The 23,227-nt window shown below is 33.6% G+C and overlaps 1 protein-coding gene across 3 annotated transcripts in view; it reads left to right on the top strand.

Moving 5' to 3' along the window:
- LOC136027241 (kin of IRRE-like protein 2) overlaps positions 1 to 23,227 on the top strand; it is a 202,852-nt gene that overhangs the window by 119,103 nt on the left and 60,522 nt on the right. For all 3 annotated transcript variants that reach the window (XM_065704307.1, XM_065704305.1, XM_065704306.1), the window contains 3 exons: positions 2,305 to 2,488; positions 7,434 to 7,577; positions 8,596 to 8,790. In XM_065704307.1, coding sequence (XP_065560379.1) covers positions 2,314 to 2,488; positions 7,434 to 7,577; positions 8,596 to 8,790 — 514 coding nt within the window. In that variant the 5' untranslated portion in view covers positions 2,305 to 2,313. The remainder of the gene's footprint in view (positions 1 to 2,304; positions 2,489 to 7,433; positions 7,578 to 8,595; positions 8,791 to 23,227) is intronic.

Here is a 23,227-nt window from a genome sequence, read left to right on the forward strand (position 1 = left end):
TAAAGTTTATTAGGTAAATCTGATACCATTTCTCTACCGCAATCCCAAGTCCAAAAAACCGAATGATAAACTCAGCTGAAATTACGAATAGAAATGGGTAGAAACAATAGATGGCAGCAATTTCGGACCCGCGGGAAAATGCCACATTTTTGCTTCTGTAAATTTTTCTATTCATTACTCAAAGAAGATATATTGGCTGTGGGGCCGGGTAACTGCCGCGTACATTTAACATTATAGATTTTACATTATAGCCCACTTTCAATTTGAAAGTGGTGCCTGCCTGCTTGCCGGCTAGAACAGAGCTTTCCGCTCGAAAGCAGAAACATAGTTTGATGAAACGAAAGCTTGGCTGCACAACTTCAGATACTCCTCTCTGACATAGGCTATATAACTCCACAGCACTTCGCACACCATAGGCTCTGGCTCGTGAACAAGCAAAAACCATCCTTTTTGGCCCCAGGCAAGAGCACTGCGGAGCTTTCCAGAATTTAATATCATATTCATCAATCCGGCCTGAGGTCCACACTTTCCGTAAAAACCGCACAGGTTAGACCCTTACCAGTTTCTAGGAATAAGCTGAGATCGGCGGCATAGAAAAAAAAAGGGACAAAACCAAAGTGTTGCTCTCGCAACACAAATACCAGACTTGAGTCTGAAAGATGTCAAGGTTTTGTATAAGTGACAGCCTTTAAGAATGAATGTCGAAAAAAAATCCTTTTGCCCAGTGGGATTCCTAGGGTTTTCAAGAGCAATGGTGATCTTCCATCAAAACTGGTGATTCATACTGGTATCATCAAAATACTGTTGAATAATAGCATGCATTTATGCTTTATCTGACATAAAAAGGTAAACTAACAGGGATTTCGATTGGCTGTAAAATTTCGATTGGCGACTACTCCCATCACGACTCATACAAGTACTACATTTCTACGGCTTTTCCTTTCCACATAATTCCTTGGTTGATAACTGCCAACTGCCACCCCGACTATCTCTAGTGCGACTCCTGCTTCTACAACCTACGACTACATCAGTCACCACTACTATAACTCTAGGAGCTCCCGCACCCATTACTCCCAGCACAAATACTTCTACACTGGATATTTCAGACAGGACCGTTCCTACTGCGATTACTTCAACGACAATTACCCGCACCACGACAACTTCAACGAGAACAACTAAAGCCACAATTAATCATTAAATTACAATCCAACAGAACTACTTTCTGTGAAAAATTCAGGACAGATTTAAAATTTAAAACTCTGGAAAACTTGGATAAAATCGGGGATTCTTAGCCTATCAAGTGGCAACCAAAAAGGGTGGTTTGTGCCAAACCCCATGAAAGCGTGAATTGATTGGTTTAATTTCTTAGATTTCTGGCCCAGTTTTCCAGAAAAAGCCAAATGTAGACGTACTTTAAGAAATTTAAACTAAACTTAGTGATAATCGAGAACATGTGTTGATTTTATTGTTTGTTATTAAAGTAACATAGTTGTTGTCCGAGTTAAAAAAAAACAAAAAAAAACAAGAAAAAAAAACAAAAACAGGAATAAAGATTTTAAATATAGATGCTACAAATGGGAAGCTAAAGTGCCGAACTCTTGACGCATTCAGACGTTTTAGGCAATTTGGATACAAGTGCAAATGCAGTGTCCCACAGGATTTTGGGTGACCAAAGAACCTGATGTAGTTTTCATCTTTTAATGTTGAAAGTAGTTCGAACCAACTTAGCTGAATTTTTTGAGACTATCAGTACTTCTAAATTGTTTTGATGATGCCAGGGGAATAGAAATCCTCCAAAGGTTAATGTATATATTTATTTAAAAAATGGTAACTTTGGGATAGAAGGCTGACCCCCCCCCCCCCTCCAGAGAGTGATTACAAAGCACTCCAAATAAAATTCGATGATTCTATTGAAAATTTTCATCTTGTTACTAGTATTATGTTTTTATCTGATTGAGTTCAAATTTGTAAGAATCACCTCCTTCCCCCTCCCTCCCCCCGAAAAGTAAAATTGAAACTTTGTGCTCATGGCTTCTAAAATATGAACCAGGATAGTGAACCAAGCTATTTTAAATTGAAATATATTATGTCAAATTCAGCAGAAAATGCAGTGACAATCCTCAAGTAAATGGCTATTTATTTATCCTTTCTTCCCTTTTATCCTTTGCCTAAAATACTCAAACTGTATAGGTAGGGTTTGCAGGTTCTTGTTGCTGCCAGAGCTTAGCCATATCGTTTTTTTTTGCGGTACTTTCGTCTTGTGAATAATACGGTGTGATTTTAAACTTCGTCTTTTCCTTTCAGCCCATTGGAATGTATGCTGGAAAATACGAATGGGCAGCAGACCGTGATTCTGGTGACTGTAGTCTAAGGATTTCGAACGCTAAGTTGGATTTTGATGACGGCCTCTGGGAATGTCAAGTAACAAATTCTGCTATTGACGTTCTTGACTCTCTCACTTCTGAGCCTGCTCAGCTAGTGGTTCGTGGTAAGCTATTCCCTATGATATTAGTGAACTTGTTTGATTTTTGTCACCAAACCACACAAAGAGAAAATTATAAGCCTTCAAAAGTAAAATTATTTTTGTTTTCAGTAAATTACAAATAATCAAGTAAAGTACAAGTAAAGTACAAATAGCCTCAATTTTATCTCTGGTGGTTTCTGTTCATTTTTACCTCTGATTTGAGCATTCATTTAGGTATAGGTTAGTTTTAATATATTCATACTAATTGCTAGTCGATTAAAAAGAAAAGAAAAACTATAAAGAATAAAAAACTGATATTTTGATTAAAGTCAGGACAATAAATTGCGTGTGATCCCATATAGAAATATACACGTTCCAGACACACTTCTGATAGCTTGATACTGTGCTTATGGTGTAGCTCGAGCTAGAACTATGGGAGATCAAGACTACCGACACCCTTTAAATGCTCTGAAGAGCCATTTTAAATGTCAATCAGTTTCGATTTACAATATTCTTCAAATGCACATTTGTGGGTAAAGATTAAAATTAACAGCTGAATTTAAATTGTCCGGTCTGTTTTTTTCCTTACACGCTCTAACAAGGTGATGCACAATTGTTGGTAAAAATTTTATTAACAGTTGAATGAAAATTGTTCGTTTGGTTTTTCGTTTATTCGTAATTGTTTAGACAACAAAACCTAATGAAAACATTGGAAGATCAAGCACGACAATGCTAATCTAATTGCTGAATGTATTTTTTTTTTTTTCATTCGTTTCTGATCTGTGTAGAATCTTTTTGTTTGTCTGTTTGCTTTTCTTTTTACCGGCATCTAGTAGTAGGTTAAAGATCACTAGATGACTTTAGTATCCAAGTTTTACAACTTTAACATAATTATTTCGTCAGTTGTTCACAAGACAGATTTGTGCTTTCTTGATCTCGGCAGACTGCAGGCAGTGAATTTGATAAGTCTCAAAAAACTTAAATAAAAAGAAGGATCTAAGATACAACTCCCATGATATAAGTCTATTTTTTCACTCTCGATTTTGGACTAGGGTCTTAAAAGAGACAAATTGAATGTTCCTCTTTTTTCAAATCTTCCCTGTGTTCTGTTTAGACTATAAATAATTGACTAACAGATTCATTGAGCTGCCTTACTTTTTTTTATTTCTCTTCTCTTCATTAAACACATTTCCATTAGAATGTCTAAGAGACAAGACGAACTTTTATTATTTTTGTTTTGTCTCTAACTTGCCTCTTCTGAGGAGCTTACTAGTTGGGTTTCCTGCGGAAAATTAGTTTTCAACTCATCATATTCCAGATCGTTAACTCCTCGCGCATTAACTCCTATTAGTTCACCATTTTCTCGGATTCATCACTGGCTACACTGCTTTATTATTAATTTTTGGTCTAGAGATGAATTTATAGATAAAAATAAAAAAGCGATATAAAACAAATACCTTCTTTGTTTGTGAATCAGAAGGCTATTGTGCATGAGCTGTGAAATTGCATTTAAAAAAAAACAACTATAATTCTTGACAGAAACGGGAGATTGATTGAAACCATTCCCTAGATGGCGCTGACGATTTCTTGTTTCTAAGTAGAATCTAAATGATTTTGAATGGAGCTTGATTAAATTACCTTTTATAGTTACAAGTGAATCATTCAGAAACCAAATTGATTAAGTCCACAAAACAATCAAACCAAATTGGAAAAGACTGTACATTGCTGATTTTGACTTTTCGTGTACAAATAAGATTTCAGCATTTTTAATCTGATGGAGAGTCGAGATTAAACATATCTTAATGTGGAATTAGTCAAACTGACTTTAGAAATACTTTCTATTCCCAAAATGTTTTAATTTTTCCTTTTTGGTATTATCCCTTATTCTTCGGAATATCATTCGAAATTTACAAATCAAAGCGTCAATCAAGGACGCTAACGCTGAAATTTTTAAAAAATATAAAAAGTGAACTCCGAATAACCCAACTCCAAACCGTCGTAATAGGTATTTAACTTGAAACTTCTATTACTCAACCTTATAGATTAAAGCTAAGAATTGTGCATTTTTTGAAACGTTTTTATTGGCTTATTTTATTTTTCAAACATTATTACCTTAATAGATAGCATGCTATACAAAAAAGATTATTGCAACATGCAAACAGGCAAAGATTCACTATGCAGCTGGCAAAAAGAAAGGATTCTCCCAGGAAACGTAAAATAATAGAACCAATCCTTGGGAAATTTTTGCTGGAGGCAAGGAAGAAAAAGCGCATGAAACCCTTAAAGACCTATTCTGTCTGTTGTTCTACTATAGAATAATACGTCTATGGTATTTACCAATGTTTGAATTAGATTGAAATTGGACATTTTATCAGTCATGCAGCTAGCATCAATTATATATTATGTTACGGGGATAATTTTTCAAAATTGTCATTTTGTCTGTCACGCTTCTTTTTGTTTGAACGCCTGCTTAATTCTCTATCTTTTCGCTTGTTTGCATAGCAGAAAAGGGAAAAGACTAGTTTGGTGAATTTGCACCAAAAAATAGTGGAGTTTTAGCTGCATGGACAACAGAAGAATTAGTCAAATCCGAGTATCTAAAGGGGCTGCACGGTCTCCAATGTATTCGGTTCATTCATCGAGCTGTTTCTTTTTCTAAGAAAATCCTTTCCCCTAGGTTAAATACCAAATAATTGGGGATATAATTACACAAATTGGAATGAATATTTTTTTTTTTAATTCAAGGAATAGTTAGAACAGTAGTGCAGATGAGACACTGTCCTTGAGAAATGAAGTTTTTGAGTTCGTAGGAAAAAGCTGTAACGATTTTTTAGAAGATTTTCAACATTCTAATGGCCGAGTATCTAGAAGTTTACGCGAAAAGAATCACATTTGATGTCTAGTTCATAGCAAGAAAGGGAATTTTAGCTTTCAAAGAAAGAAAATACTTCAAAGGACATGCTGACTTCAAACAAAGTATAGAAACCATTGGGAACACGAAGAGTAAAATTCTTTAATCTTCTTTTCCTTAGACAACAGGAAATCTTGTTATCTTCAAATATTTTTAATTAAAGCCTATTCCAGGTTTCATCATTGTAATGCCTTGCTAAACAAAACTACCCTGGAATGACATTCTAAAATAATAAAAAAAATGGCTCACAAGGCTCTCTCGTCTATGATAGCCTAAAATGTAATCCTTAACATTAGATGGATTTTCTGTCCCCCCTCCCAAAAAAAAACAAGATGTCGCTCGAAATAATACCAAATTAAATTTATACTAACCAAAAAAAGCATTGTTTGCTAATTTGAAATACTAATTAGACGCAAAGTGGATATTGAAGTGCGTCGCTTGTGCTAAGCACAACAATGCAAATATAGTCTTTTCACTTTGTGTTTGACCTATCTTAATTTTTTATATTATTTTTATATCCTATTATAAGATAAAAGACGCCATAGCTTAAGAAACACGCCACCTTAAAAACTAATGAATTCTGCAGATACTGTACTGAGACTAGCCCATTTGGTTTACCATAGTAAAAAAATGCTCACAAATGGTATCGCTGTGACCATGTTTCATTCCATCATGGCTTAGAAAGTAAGAAAGATTCGTTAAGTTGGGCTTATGTTCGCAGTTAGCTGAACTTGCAGATTTGCATTTTAGAGGCTTAGCTCGAAGACGGCCAAAAATAATTTATGGACTTGATACTAGAGGCGGTTATAGAGGGGCCAGAGAGGGCACTTGTCCCAGGGTCAGAAACCTAAGAGACCCACAATGTCAAATAACTGATGTAACGATCGCAATCATTTTGTAGTTTTCGAAATTTATTTTATTAAAATAAATCAGAGCACGCAGTTGGCAGTATGTATAATCTAATTGAATTCGAAATTTTCGTTTTTCTCATATCTTCATCTCTATTCCTTGAAAAAAAGTAAGTAGACTGAATTTAATCAATTTAAATGATTTTCTTTTGTAATATTTTGTGTTTAAATTTTGTTAATAAAGAGAAATTTTGCCTCAGTGTGACCTGAATATTTTGCTAAGAGTATAGGAAAGGCAAGAACTACCACTGCTTGATACTCAGCTGTAGCAATATCACTGCCCCGGAGACTGTCATTTTGACAGATTTTCCTGTTTAATATCTTTTTGACAAAAACTGTTCCTATGAAAAACTGAAAAGCCAAGTTTTCACTCTCTTACCAAATTCTGATAATTTCTCCTTTGTAAAGTAGAATGGACCACTTGTTATGCAGGTCAATCTGTAAGGAATGTTTACCTTGGTAGTTACAAATGAAATGAAATGAACGATGTTATAGTGAATAAAACTACATTTACGACATATATATATATATATATATATATATATATATATATATATATATATATATATATATATATATATATATATATATATCCGGAAGCTTTTATTAGTGGGAACAAAGAAAGACAAAGGAAAAACTAGTTCTGTATAGCTAAAACATACAAGAAAATAACCTAAAGTGATTAAAAATTTTAAATAGAAAATAAAACTCGCATCAAAAAACCATAGTAATCTTTTTTAGTGAATGTCCGAACAAAATCCATAATAACGACAAAAGATTACGCAAAACCAAATACATTAGGGTAAAAATACACCTTAATCAATTGCTTGTCTAGGCAGTATTATTAGTAAGGGAGGTGAAAGATTAATATGGCAAGGACAAGTCTTACGGATGAAGGACTGCGAGGAATATGCCTTTTGCCAATACAAATAAGGCCGAACCAAAAAGAAGAAGGCCGTGGAAGGGAGTGGAACAAGATAACAAGAACATATTGAAGAAATTGGTAATTTTGTTGGAAAGCAGTAAAAGTAAAGCTGTGATTTTAAATGCTCCAGAGGAGAATCTAGTGTAGACGTATTAGCCACAGGTAGCTTTTTATGCAATGAATGTTGATTTTAGCAGCAAATGAATATTTTTTTTCTTATTCTAGTTCCACCACAAATGGTCTCTATTGTTTATAATGGTTCTCATGTTGAGCGACCTGGAAATATCACGGTTCAGTCCGACACCAATGCAATGGTCCAGTGTGTAAGTGCGGGTGCAAATCCAGTTCCAAACTTACGTTGGTTTATTGGTATGTTCTTATTTGAATTGTTTTATTGTATTTATCTTTTGTTCCAATCCTTAGCCATCAAACATTTACTAACAGACTTATCGGAGTAATTATTTAAAAGTGATCTATATTTGTTTATTATGAAGAATTGTTTATGGTACCAGGGACTAACATAATAAATTAATTGGAAAAGCTGAGGGGGATCAGGTTCGATTAAACCCAAAAAAAACGACTGAATTTTATGAAAAATATAGCGAAGTGAAACGAGATCATATAATCTTTAAATATTTTTTAGAGGGGGGGGGGTAACTGGCCCCAATTTATCAGTGTGTGCGTGCCTGCATGTTATTTAACTTTTTCTTGTCATTACTTAACAAAGACTACTGTTTGTTTTTTCCTCTTAAACATACGAAACCAGGAATCATATTTTAAACCAAATGTAAGGTTAATGATCAAGCTTAAAGTGTCGGAAACATTTATTGAGAAATTCACTTTTTCTCATATTGACATTTTCTCTCAAATTCACTATTAATCTCCGTTTGGCCGTTCCAAGTCTGAAATCGTACATAGGGTAGATCCATCTATATACCCACTATTTCCATTTTCAACAATGTTGCGGAAAGAGCGGCGTCTTTAGTTATTTTTGTTCCATTCTATCAAACTGAAAAAGTTACCATTTCAAGCAAAATTGGCTTTGAACCATTTCATTTTTTGGGAAAATGTGAAATATAGATTGGCTCTAACAGTTTGCTCTAGACCCTTGCAGATTCTTGTGTATCTTTTTCGAAAATCCAAATCATCTATTACTCCGAAATAATTCTTTTTGATCTACAAACTTGACTAAAGAGCTCAGATTTTAAATAACGTCATGATTTAATTATTTTAGGTTACCGTAGACACCGAGTGCTTTTATTCTTTCAAATGCAGATTTCACCTGTTTCCAAGTTTCTAAAAGGGAATGTTATTGGATAGAATTTCCTAGTTTAATTAGAATTTTGAAAGATATAAAGATAGAAACTTTTCATCTTTTGTTTCTTAGGTGACGAAGAAATATCTCATAATGCCTACCAGATGAACTCAACTATGGAGGGAACTTCCAAATCTTGGATTGCAACTTCCACACTTGAATTCAAAATTAGACGAGATCAGCATAATCGCATCCTTCGCTGTGTCTCCGAGCACGAAGCACTCCTAGAAAAGAAATTGGAAACTGGAATCAAGCTGAACGTGCAATGTGAGTCCTCTTGCCTGCATTTCTTGTTGGGTTCGGGGGTTTGAGTTCAAATTTTTTTTTTACAGTAATATATATTTTCTATGATTTTTCTTTTGGTAGAAAATATTTCCTTTGTGTTTTATGTATGTTTGCGTCTCTGTATGAGCAAGGGTGAAAACATATTGTTAAATCCAAGCTATAGTAGGTTGGGATTGATAACACCAATAAATTATATTTTCTCATGTATCTATTTTTATTGGTTAAGTGCTGGTTTTATCTGGAATAAATTAGTTTTTAAGTAATTTGATTCTAGTGGCTACTAAAATAAATACTCTGTTTAATGGATAACAGATTATATTTAATTAAAGAAGTCAAGCTAGTTAAGGACCCTGTTTTTAGAAGTGGACTTACGGTTGATCAAGCACAGCAGGTTACAAAAGGCTGGAAAGCCTTTTATGTTTCTTTTTTTCTTGAAAGGACGATCTTAGTCCATGGTGCGTCTGTTTGGTTACTATATTTTTTGCGGCCAATTTCGACGCTGTGGTGCATGAAAATCTTAAACTACAGCTTCAGATTTTCACATTAATCTACATCTACGCAGCAAAGCAAATTCTTTTTAACTCCGCACTTGTTGTATAAGAAACTTTCTCGTGGCAAAATAGCCAGGTCTAATATGTACAATTTTATTAATAAATATTTTCGTTAGCGGTGTGAAGAGATTGAAATAGCACGGAAGGCCAGTGTAGAACTGAAACTGAAATTTGCACTCAAACTTAGATTTAATGATTTCAACTTATAGCCTGGTTGTTTGTAATACTTTTGACACTCCCATGGCTAACGCTTTGGATGGTGAACACCTAAATTTGTCGGTAATTTGATAGCCGGACTAATTTTTACTTCTTAATTCTAATTTCAGCATCAAGTGTCAAAACTCTTTTATTCTGTTTCAAAACCCTCAATTTAAGATATAATAAAAGATATAATATTGTAATACTAAACTAAATTTGTTCTGGGAATCTAGTGGAGCAAACTTCTCATATCACTCTCACCGTTTTATAGCTATTCCTCAGGTAGCCCTCCAAAATACTCTGTAATTGAACAGATGCGTGGAAAAAAATAGGGTATCCCTGAAGCCTCGATGTTTAAATCTTTTTCGAGTGTCCAGTCCGGGATCATTGAATCTCTGTACATTACGAATATAATAATGCTAATATTCTGAGAGTTTCCTGTCTGTCCACTTTGGCACGTGCGTAGTTTGGAATGATCCTGGATAGCTTTTTTTCAAATTCGAATGATTAACTGTCCAAAGGAGATGATTAGGCTTCTTTCAGCCCCTTGGAATATAAATGGAAACATATTTTTTCCTGAGATTTGATACGTGATAAGCTTTGCCTTTAAGAACTTCACATAAGGTCCGATCTTAGAAATGGGAACATTTGGTATGGCAACTAATCCTATTTGGGGATTTAATGGGCTTGTAAAAGGAAATTTGTAAATCCTTGGGGATCAATAAAGTGTTTTTCTTTCATTTTTCTTCCTAACTAATTTCTGTGGGGAAGTTATACTCAGTCTAGGCAAGTTTTTCTTGGATTTTGTTGAATATTGTTTAAGACACAAGTGGTTAGCCTCGAAAAAACTAGTAAAATATTTACAGACTAACTCACGGCAATAAACAGTAATTAAGAATCTAACACTAATGTCATAAATCAGAAACTAAAAACCTGATCTCCTTTTAACGGAAGTTTAACAACAATATATCCATCAAAAAGATCTAGATTCTCCTCCTGATTCCAATTACGTAAAGATTCAGTAATTTTTAAGGTTTTCTGTCAAAATTTATCAGCATAAGAACGTTTAAATATTTTAGAAAATGGGGAAAACACCCCCAAAATGGGAGGTGTAGATACAAGTTATATATATACAAAGATAGGAAAGTTATATTCTCCCCGAGAAGGCATTGTCACGGATACGTCTCTATTGTTTATTGTGTTCTTGTTCTGTTTGTTTGTTGCTTGTTATTTCCTTTTATAGCAGTGATCATATCAAATCAGGGATCACAGTGTTTGGAAGTAGGCTCATTCGAAAATAAATTTTATTTCAAGTAACACTTTTTTCAAGTAACAAAAAAGAGTGATTTCCTACTCCCGTGCTCGGTGTAAGGCCTTATTGCCCCGCGACAGTATATTTGTCCCTTATTTTATATGTGTGCGGTCCAGAGGTATTGAACGGTTGCCATGGACCGTTTATAGAGTCAACCGTTTATAATGTCAACAGCTATGCAGTACTGCATAGTTGTTCATCACTTATTTGGAGAAGATCAGTGAGTATTTTTGTGCAGGAAGGGGTGCCAAAAGCCTCAAAAAGAGCTTTCCTAGATTTTCTTTTAAATAGTTTATGGCAACTGAAAATCCAAAAAATTAGATTTGATGACAATATTTGCAGTTAAAGAATCTGATTTTCACAAGAATCCTGAATTTGCAAATTTAAAAGTATCCGTTTAAACGTGCTTTAAATTTAAAGGAATTCGTCAGAAGTAATTTGCATGAGGATGTTTGTATGATTTAAAAAAAAAAGGATAGAAACGATCTCCCTAAAAAAACAAAGAAGTTTAAACTTTAGGTTACTTTTAGTTTAAAGTAATCTGTCGAAAGCATAAGAATGGTTGTATAAATTTTGAATAAGAGTAGACTTGCCTTCAGGAGCGGAGCTAGAGCAAAATGTTGGGGAGGGTGGCCAATGCGACAAAGGTACCAATAATTGACCAAATTGACAACTTTATTCTAAAAAAGAGTGACAAAAAAGAAAAAACAAGGAAAAAGGGGACAAAAAAAGCTTGGGGACCCAGGCCCCCACCCCCTGGATCTGGTGCTTGCCGGTGCTTGCCTTCATTAAAAAATATTGAGGGTGATCCGGACGAAAACTAAACCTTCAAGTTAACCTTATCAGAGAACATTTTTTGTTATTTTTTACTCTAGGGTCAATTATATTGAACAGGCTATCGGTGGATAAAAGAAAAGGACTCTGTCGAACGAAATTTATTAAGTGACAATGACCTTTCAAAAAAAGAAATGATTTTGCCAGAGTAAAGTGATGATTTCTACTATTTTATAAACAACTACAAGTAAAGAGCAACCTTTGTCAGTTGAAGAATTCCATAATGAATACAATTTTGATTACAATATATAGATCCAAAAGGTTGCTTTTCATGTTGATTCTAAATATATGAAATTGGCAAATTTAACTTTATCTATCAAACTAAATACCCCAAGATCATTTGGATAATTTTCTATCCACAAAAGAGGTGTGGTCTTGATGAAGATTGTATCTTGAATTTCTCTTTACGCTGTAGGTGTAGATCTTGGCTTTCTAAGCTAAAATTTTCATCTATATATAGATTCACACCATCTATATATTTGTTTATTTATTTTCACTAAAAACAAACGGTAGGTACACAGTGCTTTTCGTTGTTATGGACGTTGATCATTTTCTCAATGAACCACCAATCAAACTTTAGCGGAATTCTCTGCAAATGAAGGAGGGGGAGGGGGTAATTATATACGGGGCTTTCCATTTTTACGGAGGGTTTCTCTTTTATACCGTAAACAATGTTCAAGTTAAGATCACTCTCTCTATATTCCTGACAAAAAAAATTCATCTTTTCTATTTTTGGCAGCACGAGAAAGTAGTAACAAAGAATACTTCTTATATAGTACTGATAATGCTATTGCATTGTCTAAAAGCTAGTTAAAAGCTAGTAAAAAATGGACATGCAACCATCTAATAATAGAAATAACTTAGAAGAAAAGAAATTTTTGTTTTGAATGGGGATAGTTTAGAATTACAAATTGTCCATCTTTTTCTTTATCAAGGACAAAATATCAAAGTGAGCATTCAAAATATTATACATCCTAATTTCCTAATTTTACTTACCGTTCGTAGGTTGTTGTGATTCAAAGGAATCTCGAAGCCTGCTCAGCCCCTATTGTACGCAGTATGAGTGAAGCTTAGTTTTGTTGCGGCGCCACATATCTTTATTCGTCCTATCACCACTTTATCTAAAATTCCGCTAGGTTTTTTTAGCAATCCACTTGGTTGCTCCACATATCGTTTAGCCTCTCTCAAATACTTGTTATTCTACGAGTAGGCTACGTTTCCCTACCACAGCTGTATAATTTTTCACCTAGCAATTGAGAAAGAGCAGAAAAAATATATCATGAGAAAAAACTCACTGTTTAGTTGGTTTACGCTTAGAATTACTTTTGTTTTATTCTTAGAATTCAACAAGCCTAGAATATCGCCACTTGACTTTAATGAGAAACAACAGTGTAGCGATCCGGTACTATCGTGGAAAAGCTCTTTTCTCTTCAATGAAAGGGAATCAATCAGAAGATAGGCTTTTGTCATATGCTTAATTGCCTCACTGCCAGCTTTTAACGAGATGAATCCATATTCATAAGAATAGTAGCTGGGAATATATTTTGGCCATTTTTACTCTAAGATCTGCTATTTGGCCCACTTCCCATCGATCATTGCTATCCAGTGCCAGGGGAAATAGGGTGTTAAGTTTATATTAAAATGATAACCAAAATACGCTCCAAACTAAGAAAAAACTACCAGATATGTGAACCTTATTTTAAAATAAACATTTAAACAGAGGGAAAATAAAAATAGTGGTTTCAATTTATCAAAAATTAACAGCCTATTGTTTTATGCCTCTCCTTTCTCGTATGGATGCTAGAAGGAGTAATTTTCTTACCGTGACTTTCCGTAGGAAGTAGACACGCACAGCTTTCATTTTTATTTAAGTCCACGCAAATTTGACGGTTGCATGCTACATTATCAACACCCCTACACAGTCAAGGAGGAAAAAATGACACTTTGAAAGATTTGTTTATCCATTGTCTTTTTTCTCGTGATAGCAACACGTTTAATGATGCTTATACACAATGGCATTATAATCTATCACAGTAAAAGCTATCACAATGTTTGCAGTGACATCAGTGTCACATTGTTTGGAGTGATATCAGTTCATAAAAATGTAGGGTGGGGGACAAAATGTAAGGGTGGTAATTTTTTTTTATTTTTTCAACAAAAATACCCAAAAAGGGCATTTTTCAATGAGAATATCAAAAAATATATTTTTCAAATCTAGACGGGGATAAATATTTGGAAGGGGGGTGGGCAAATACGCACCATTTTCGCAGCTTATGATACTCCATCCGTAGAACAATACCTAGCTATTTAAACCTTTCTTTCAGTATGTACCAAGACTATGGGGTCGAACAATAAAGTATAATATAATAGAAGCATTAATTAGAAATAATCAAAGAATAAATAAGTTAAATTTCCTTCTTTAAGTCCTTATTCGGACTTAAAGGGATTGCTCTATTCTATCTGAATATTCAATCATGAAACTTATTTTGATTTCAAAATCATTCCAATAGAAAATAGGTATAGAAATTTAAAATTACTGTTAATGTAAATTGTTCATAAAACCACGATTGAGACTAAGGACAAAATCTGTTGCATATTTTTTCTTTTCATCTTTCAATTTTTGAAGGGAAGCTACATAATTTTTAAACAACATGATTTGCCTGCTATATTATATGATTTCTATTTAAAAACTGTAAGGTTCCCTTTTTTAACACAAACTTGGTGGGGTCGATCGAACTTATTCCTTATTGGAATTTTTGTGAGTTGTGTAGAACCAATAGACATATAGAATATATAATAATCTCTCCCTCTCTCCCTCTCCCTCCCTCTCTCTCTCTCCCTATCCCTCCCCCTCTCTCTCTCTCTCTCTCTATATATATATATATATATATGTATATATATATATATATATATATATATATATACTAGCTGTTGGGGTGGCGCTTCGCGCCACCCCAACACCTAGTTGGTGGGGGCGCTTCGCGCCCCCCCCAAGCCCCCCCGCGCGCGTAAGTCGTTACGCGCCATAATAGTTACGCGCCATTGTAGTTGTGTCCCTATGTCCCACCTGTGAATATAGATATATATATATATATATATGGTTTTAACTACGTAAAACTTGCGAATATACAACATTCTTTGCTGTCCCATTGTCTTTGCATATAAATAGATTGTCAGGTTTACCGACTCTTGAACATGCAACATATAATGGTCCATGGGAAAACAATCTGTATTCAGATCTATACCTCATGATTCTAATGATTGCCCTTGAGCTTTGTTGATGGTGATTGCTAATCGACCATTCCCTGTCCCGGTGTCCCGGTCGTCATTTACATCCCCCTGTTTCCCCCGGTGTCCCCGTTGTAGTTGTGTCCCTGTGTCCCGGTCGTCATTTATATTCCCTGTGTCCCGGGTCCCGGTCATCATTTGTATCCCGGTGTCCCGGTCTGTATATACATTCGTTTTTTAGTTTTGTTTTTCTCCTTTATTTTTTTCCTTTTTTTTTCTTTTTTAGCTTATTTAGATTTTTAGATTTTTTAGTTTTTTTTATTAGTTTTTAGTTTTTATTTCTTTTTAGTTTTTTTGTCCCGGTCGTCATTTATATCCCCCTGTTTCCCCCGGTGTCCCCGTTGTAGTTGTGTCCCTGTGTCCCGGTCGTTATTTATATTCCCTGTGTCCCGGTCGTCATTTGTATCCCGGTGTACCGGTCTGTATATACATTCGTTTTTTAGTTTTGTTTTTCTCCTTTATTTTTTCCTTTTTTTTTCTTTTTTAGTTTATTTAGATTTTTAGATTTTTTAGTTTTTTTATTAGTTTTTAGTTTTTTTTTCTTTTTAGTTTTTTTGTAGTTTTTACCTTCTTTTTAGTTTTGTTAATTTTTTTTTTTACTTGTGTCCTGGTCGTCATTTATACTCCCTGTGTCCCGGTGCTTTGTTGATTGCTAATCGAACATTCCTTTTGTCCTGGTCGCTTTCTCTTTGAGTGTCGTCATTTATTTTTTTCTTTTTTAGTTCTTTTAGTTTTTACCTTTTTTAGTTTTTTTTTAGTTTTTAGTTTTTTTAGTTTTTTACCTTTTTTTAGTTTTTTTAGTTTTTTTAGTTTTTTAGCTTTTTTATTTTTTTTATTAGTTTTTAGTTTTTTTGTAGTTTTTGCCTTTTTTTTAGTTTTTTTAGTTTTTTAGCTTTTTTATTAGTTTTTAGTTTTTTTTGTAGTTTTTGCCTTTTTTTAGTTTTTTTAGTTTTTTAGCTTTTTTATTTTTTTTATTAGTTTTTAGTTTTTTTTGTAGTTTTTGCCTTTTTTTAGTTTTTTCAGTTTTGACGTCACCTGATCCAGTTTTTTCAGGTGACGTCACCTGATCCACGATCCACAGATCCACAGACAACTTATTTTTATATATATAGATAGTTTTTTTTTTTTTACTTATGTCCTGGTCGTCATTTATACTCCCTGTGTCCCGGTGCTTTGTTGATTGCTAATCGAACATTCCTTTTGTCCTGGTCGCTTTCTCTTTGAGTGTCGTCATTTATTAGTTTTTTCCTTTTTTTTTTAGTTTTTTATTGGTTTTTACCTTTATTTTAGCTTATTTTTCAGTTTTTTCCTTTTTTTTAGTTTTTTTTTATTTTTTATTTTTTTTAGTTTTTTACCTTTTTTTAGTTTTTTTAGTTTTTTTAGTTTTTTAGCTTTTTTACTTTTTTTATTAGTTTTTAGTTTTTTTTTGTAGTTTTTGCCTTTTTTTAGTTTTTTCAGTTTTTTTTTAGTTTTTTATTGGTTTTTACCTTTATAGTTTTTTTAGTTTTTTAGCTTTTTTATTTTTTTTATTAGTTTTTAGTTTTTTTTTGTAGTTTTTGCCTTTTTTTAGTTTTTTCAGTTTTGACGTCACCTAATCCAGTTTTTTCAGGTGACGTCACCTGACACATCCATCCATCCATCCACAGACAGACAGACAACTTATTTTTATATATATAGAAGATATATATATATATATATATATATATATATATATATAACAAACAAATACAAAGTAGAAACAATAGAGAAAATCTTTTCAAGACAGTGGAAATAAGTTCTGTGAATATTTTGGCCCTTTGTCTTCAGCACAATACGAGAACGAGAGAGAAAATATTAGCATGTTTTTTACCTAGACTAATAAAATAAATTTTATTTATTTGTTTGTTTGTTATGGAATTGTATGTTTGTTATGTTATGTGTGTTTGTTATGGAATTGGAATATGTATTTGTTTGTTATGGAAAGGCAGTGTTGTCTTCGTCGCTATTTTCATACATATATATATATATATATATATATATATATATATATATATATATATATATATATATATATATATATCTATCTATATAAAAATAAGTTGTCTGTGGATCTGTGGATCTGTGGATCAGGTGATCAGGTGAAACTGAAAAATAGAAGAGAAAAAGAAAACTAATAAAATTAAGTAAATCTAAGAACTAAAAAAAAACTGAAAAAACTAAAAAAGGCAAAAACTACAAAAAAAAACTAAAAACTAATAAAAAAAAATTAAGAATAAAAATAAAAAAAAATAAAAAAGATAAAAACTAAAAAAGCTAAAAAAAAGGTAAAAACCAATAAAAAACTGAAAAGAAAAAAAGGAATAAATCTAAAAAAATTTTCATCTAAAAAACTAAAAAAAACTAAAAAAGGTAAAAACTAAAAGAACTAAAAAGAAAAAAAAAACTAAAAAAGGAAAAAAACTGAAAAATAAAGGAGAAAAAGAAAACTAATAAAATATAAATAAAAATAAAAAAACTAAAAAGATAAAAACTTAAAAAAAAACTAAAAAGAAAAAAACTAAAAAACCTAAAAAAAGGTCAAAACTAAAAACTAAAAAAAAACTAAAAAAAAGGAAAAAACTGAAAAATAGAAGAGAAAAAGAAAACTAATAAAATTAAGAATAAAAATAAAAAAAAAATAAAAAAGATAAAAACTAAAAAAAAAAGTAAAAAGAAAAAACGAAAAAAAACTAAAAAAGCTAAAAAAAAAGGTAAAAACCAATAAAAAACTAAAAAGAAAAAAGAAAAAAAAAATAAAAAAAAATTTTCATCTAAAAAACTAAAAAAAACTAAAAAAGGTAAGAACTAAAAAAGAAAAAAATAAATGACGACACTCAAAGAGAAAGCGACCGGGACAAAAGGAATGTTCGATTAGCAATCAACAAAGCACCGGGACACAGGGAGTATAAATGACGACCAGGACATAAGTAAAAAAAAAAACTAAAAAAACTAAAAAGAAGGTAAAAACTACAAAAAAACTAAAAAGAAAAAAAACTAAAAACTAATAAAAAAACTAAAAAATCTAAAAATCTAAATAAACTAAAAAAGAAAAAAAATAAAAAGGAAAAAAATAAAGGAGAAAAACAAAACTAAAAAACGAATGTATATACAGACCGAGACACCGGGATACAAATGACGACCGGGACACAGGGACACCGGGACACAGGGACACAACTACAACGGGGACGCCGGGGGGCACGGGGGATATAAATGACGACCGGGACACCGGGACAGGGAATGGTCGATTAGCAATCACCATCAACAAAGCTCAAGGGCAATCATTAGAATCATGAGGTATAGATCTGAATACGGATTGTTTTCCCATGGACCATTATATGTTGCATGTTCAAGAGTCGGTAAACCTGACAATCTATATATATGCACAGACAATGGGACAGCAAAGAATGTTGTATATTCGCAAGTTTTACGTAGTTAAAAACATATATATAATATATCTATCTATATTCACAGGTGGGAAATAGGGACACAACTACAATGGCGCGTAACTAATATGGCGCGTAACGACTTACGCGCGCGGGGGGGCTTGGGGGGGGGGGGCGCGAAGCGCCCCACCAACTATATATATATATATATCTATATATATAAAAATAAGTTGTCTGTCTGTCTGTGGATCAGGTGACGTCATGTTTCTGTGTTGACTGACGTCATGAACTTAGTTGTCGTCATTTTTGCTTTGACGGTGACGTCTTATGCCAAAAAACTTGCTGCTGATAGAGAAAGTAAGAAAAGAAAGCGTTCCTAGGAATCACAAGAACAGCAAGAAAACAGGCTTGCGGCGAAAGAACACAAAACCGCGCTGTTAGATGAAAATCCACCTGGACAGCGAGAGTCAAAACATATCAAAACTGAAAATGATAGCGATGATGATTGGGTTTGGGATTTTGACTTGGATAAGGTCATCAATGCCTACCAGATTTAAGCTAAAAAAACAAAGGTTCGTCGATATGTACTTCATAGTGACGCTGAAAAATAAAGAAGAAAAAGAAAACTGAAAAAAGAAAAAAGGTAAAAAACTAAAAAAAAAACTAAAAAGAAAAAACGCTCAAAGAGAAATTACAGACCGGGACACAAATGACGACCGAGACAGAGGGAATATAAGTGACGACCGGGAACCTCAAAGAGAAATTACAGACTGGGACACCCGGACACAAATCACGACCGGGACACAGGGAATATAAATGACGACCGGGACAGAGGGATACAACTACAACGGGGACGCCGGGGGCACAGGCGGGATATATAAATGACGACCGGGACACAGGGATTGTTCGAATAGAAATTACAGACCGGGACACCGGGACACAAATGACGACCGGGACACCGGGACACAGGGAATATAAATGACGACCGGGACACTCAAAGAGAAATTACAAACTGGGACACCGGGACACAAATGATGACCGGGACACAGGGAATATAAATGACGACCGGGACACAGGGACACATCATTAGAATAATGAGGTATACATCTGAATACGGATTGTTTTTCCCATGGACAATTATATGTTGCATGTTCAAGATTCAGTAAACCTGACAATCTATTTATATGCACAGACAATGGGACAGCGAAGAATGTTGTATATTCGCATGTTTTACGTAGTTAAAAACATATATTTATATCTATCTCTATTCACAGGTGGGACACAGGGACACAACTATAATGGCGCGTAACTAATATGGCGCGTAACGACTTACGCACGCGGGGGGGCTTGGGGGGGCGCGAAGCGCCCCATCAACTAGATGTCGGGGTGGCGCGAAGCGCCTCCCCAATAGCTAGTATATATATATATATATATATATATATATATATATATATATATATATATATATATATATATATATATATATATATATATATATATATATATATATATATATTATATATATATATATATATATATATATATATATATATATATATATATATATATATATATATACATATATATATATATGTGTAAGTGTGTAAATGTGTGTGTGTTTTTTTGTATTATGTTTTTTCAGCATAATATGCAAAATCATCTAATTATGATCTATTTTTTTCTTTTTTATGTGTGATGACACTTTTTCCAATTCTTTTTTTTTTCTACAGAGAAGGTATTTGAAAAAATGCCAGCAGTCCTAGTCTTCTTTTGTGATTTACATTCTGATAAAGAGTGTTCTTGACAGTCCTCAATCTTCTTGTTTTATTGTTCCTGCTTATTTAGCTATTTTCCTGTCCCTTCTTTGTCTTATATTATCTACTTCAAATCATCTCCAGAGAAATTGGATTTTTGTGTCATAATCTGCTATCATTTAGAAGGTGGACGAGGGGCTTGTCGAGGCCATAAATTTGGGATTTTCTGAATTTCTGAGGATAGTAATTGCAATTACCTTATGAGCAGATGGCCAAGGGGGCTTTTATCACAGTATTTTTGACAGTTTGATTCTGCGAAATTAATCGATCATGTTCATCGTTTATTTCGTTTTGCTGGAAATTAAGCTTTTTTTTCTGTTTTTCCTGATATAATTAAATTTGTCATGAAATTAAATAGAAACGTGACGTTTATGCCTGTAGGCAAGTGCTTTTCGTGTGATAATTATATTTAATTGACTGGAGTAATTTCCTTTAAAGTCATTTGTATTCCTTTCTAATCTTATTTACTTTTGTGTACTCATGTTGCATAGAATGTACAGAACTGACTTGAAATACTTCGGGCTCAGAACCAGTAATTATGTACCAAAACAATCTCACTAAAAGTTACCGCATTTTCACAACTTCTGAGTAAATGCCTTTGTACACGGCGGTCTCTAAAAATTCTATTCTCTTTATTTATTAAGGACGCTAATTAATAAAAATCTGTTTTTCAAATAAAAATAAATTTTGATGATAAAAACTTAAAACGAAAATAAATCGTCTTATCCATGAAGAGAATTGCCATCCTTCATAGGTTTTAATGTTGATCGAAGGTTTTCGAATAGGGCTAATTTGATGGTGCTACTTTCGTCAAAATTGAGCTTTTTGGGGGCGAGGGTGGCGCAGGATTCTCCCTTTTTTATATGAAGATGTTCTATGGTAATGATTTTCGATGAAAAGCTGAACTTGTGAACTTTCGCAGATTTGGAATCAGCATAGGGATCGAATTTGTTTTATATATGTTTTATTCTCCCATTTCTGTTTTCAAAAATTTCTGTTACTACTGACAAGGCTCTGTACCTACTGTCTATCATCTATCTGGGTTGCAGTGGTAGCTAGCAGCCTTGTAAGTGACGATCCCGCCCCATATTAAAAAAATGAAATAGCCCATAACTCCTAATAATAGAATCAGATAAAAAAAAAACGAAGTACACTATCTGAACCACCGTATCTAAAACCCCTAGATAGGAAACTTACCGTCCCTTGGCTTGAACAACAAAGGAGATACACTGGCTTGAAAATCAAGAAAAGTGGCTGCAACAACGATATGCTGCATAAACGGCCTTTTTTTTTCTTTTTCGCCGCAGCTAGCTTGGCACTGGAACATCGTAGAGAGTCGTTTCGTGACTCATTTTAAAGGGAATTGCCACATCTAGTGTCATTTTTAGTTAAAAAAATATTTTTAAAATATGATGAACTTTTTATGAAAAAACTGCATTTTTCTATAGCACTGTAGTAGGTTTTGACTCAAATTCAGGTGACTCTGCCTGTTCCAAAGAGTCCCTGTGCTCCAAACAAAAGTACTAGATACATGTGTGAAAATTATCTGTGACAGGAATTGAACTTGCGACGTTTGGAGTAGAATTTTATATAATGGATCGATGTAGTTCATTATAAATGGGGACTACGTAAGTTTTGCAGGATATTGCTGAAGTCTAGTAAACAAAAATTACATAAAGGATCGATGTAGTTCATCATAAAGGGTGTTAGTCAAGTAGTTATTAATACAAGCTTTTTTTAGACTTTAACTTGACAAATGTGTAAAAATTCTCTTTGGTAGGAATTGAATCTGCGACCTTCGGAGTAGAATACCAACACGCTATCCACTGCACAATGCAAGCTTTGAAGGACATAATTTTAAATAGTTTATGTAATACTTGAATGATCCGTGCTAGCTAGTAACCTTGTAAGACGATTACGCCCCATATTAAAAAATGAAATAGCCCATAACTCCTAAAGCTAGAATCGGATAAAAAAATCAAACAGTTCGTGGTAACGAGCTGCAGTAAGGAGCCAACCGGCTCAATAGTAACCAAAACTCTAAAAAACGGAATTTTGATACCAATAGCTACGTCAAAAGAATCGCATTTTAATGCTGATTTTAAATGTATAAGTTTCATCAAGTTTAGTCTTACCCGTCAAAAGTTACACACCATCACATTCAGAGGATCAGAGAACTCTACTGTAGAATTTTCAAGCTCCTATCTACAAGAGCTAAGAGCTCATATGGCACTTGTGACGAGGCAAGAAGAGCTAAGAGCCAAGAGCTCATTTGGTATGAGCTCTAACAAAATTCTAAGAATCAATAGATTGATTTAAAAGGAAAATCAGAGGCTTAATGCTGGTCAGGATTTAAAATAAGAGCTCTGAGTCACGATGTCCTTCTAAATATCAAAATTCATTAAGATCCGATCACCCACTCGTAAGTTATAAATGCCTAATTTTTTCTAATTTTTCCTCTCCCTTTAGCCCCCCAGATGGTCGTGTGCAAAAAGGAACAGAGAGAAGTAGCCTCGGAGGACACTTCCGAAGACAATTTTTGGAAAGATAAGGACAAATCAATTGTCTGAGTTTCACACTGTGCAGGCATTTTTCTTCAGCCCTTTGGTTTTCCCACTAGAGACACTTATTTACCACAATTTTTTGGGACAATTCAAGTTAACTGTGATGCTTTCATCATTCTTTATTAATGCGGAGAACAGAATTGGAATCGTCTGGTTAATTTAGAGGACAGTCCTGCCCTAGACTAATTGGAAATTCACCCTCCAGGGGAGCGAAGTCCAGTATTGTATATTGCTAAGAGGCAATTATCTTTATTTCCGTATTTGATTAGTTCGAGCGAATTGATTAACGATCTACTTCTTGTCATAAGGCCTAAAACAGGGCCTGTACATAATCTGGCCCCGTAACATGGTGCAATGCTGGAGAATTATTTGATTAAGCTGTTTATGTTTTTTAAAACTTTGAAAAAGGTACACCAGCTCTTTTTTAAGCGATCATATTGACTTGGTTTTTTCTTTC

This window comes from Artemia franciscana, chromosome 5, assembly GCF_032884065.1.
Source record: "Artemia franciscana chromosome 5, ASM3288406v1, whole genome shotgun sequence".
In the NCBI taxonomy this organism is placed as follows: domain Eukaryota; kingdom Metazoa; phylum Arthropoda; class Branchiopoda; order Anostraca; family Artemiidae; genus Artemia; species Artemia franciscana.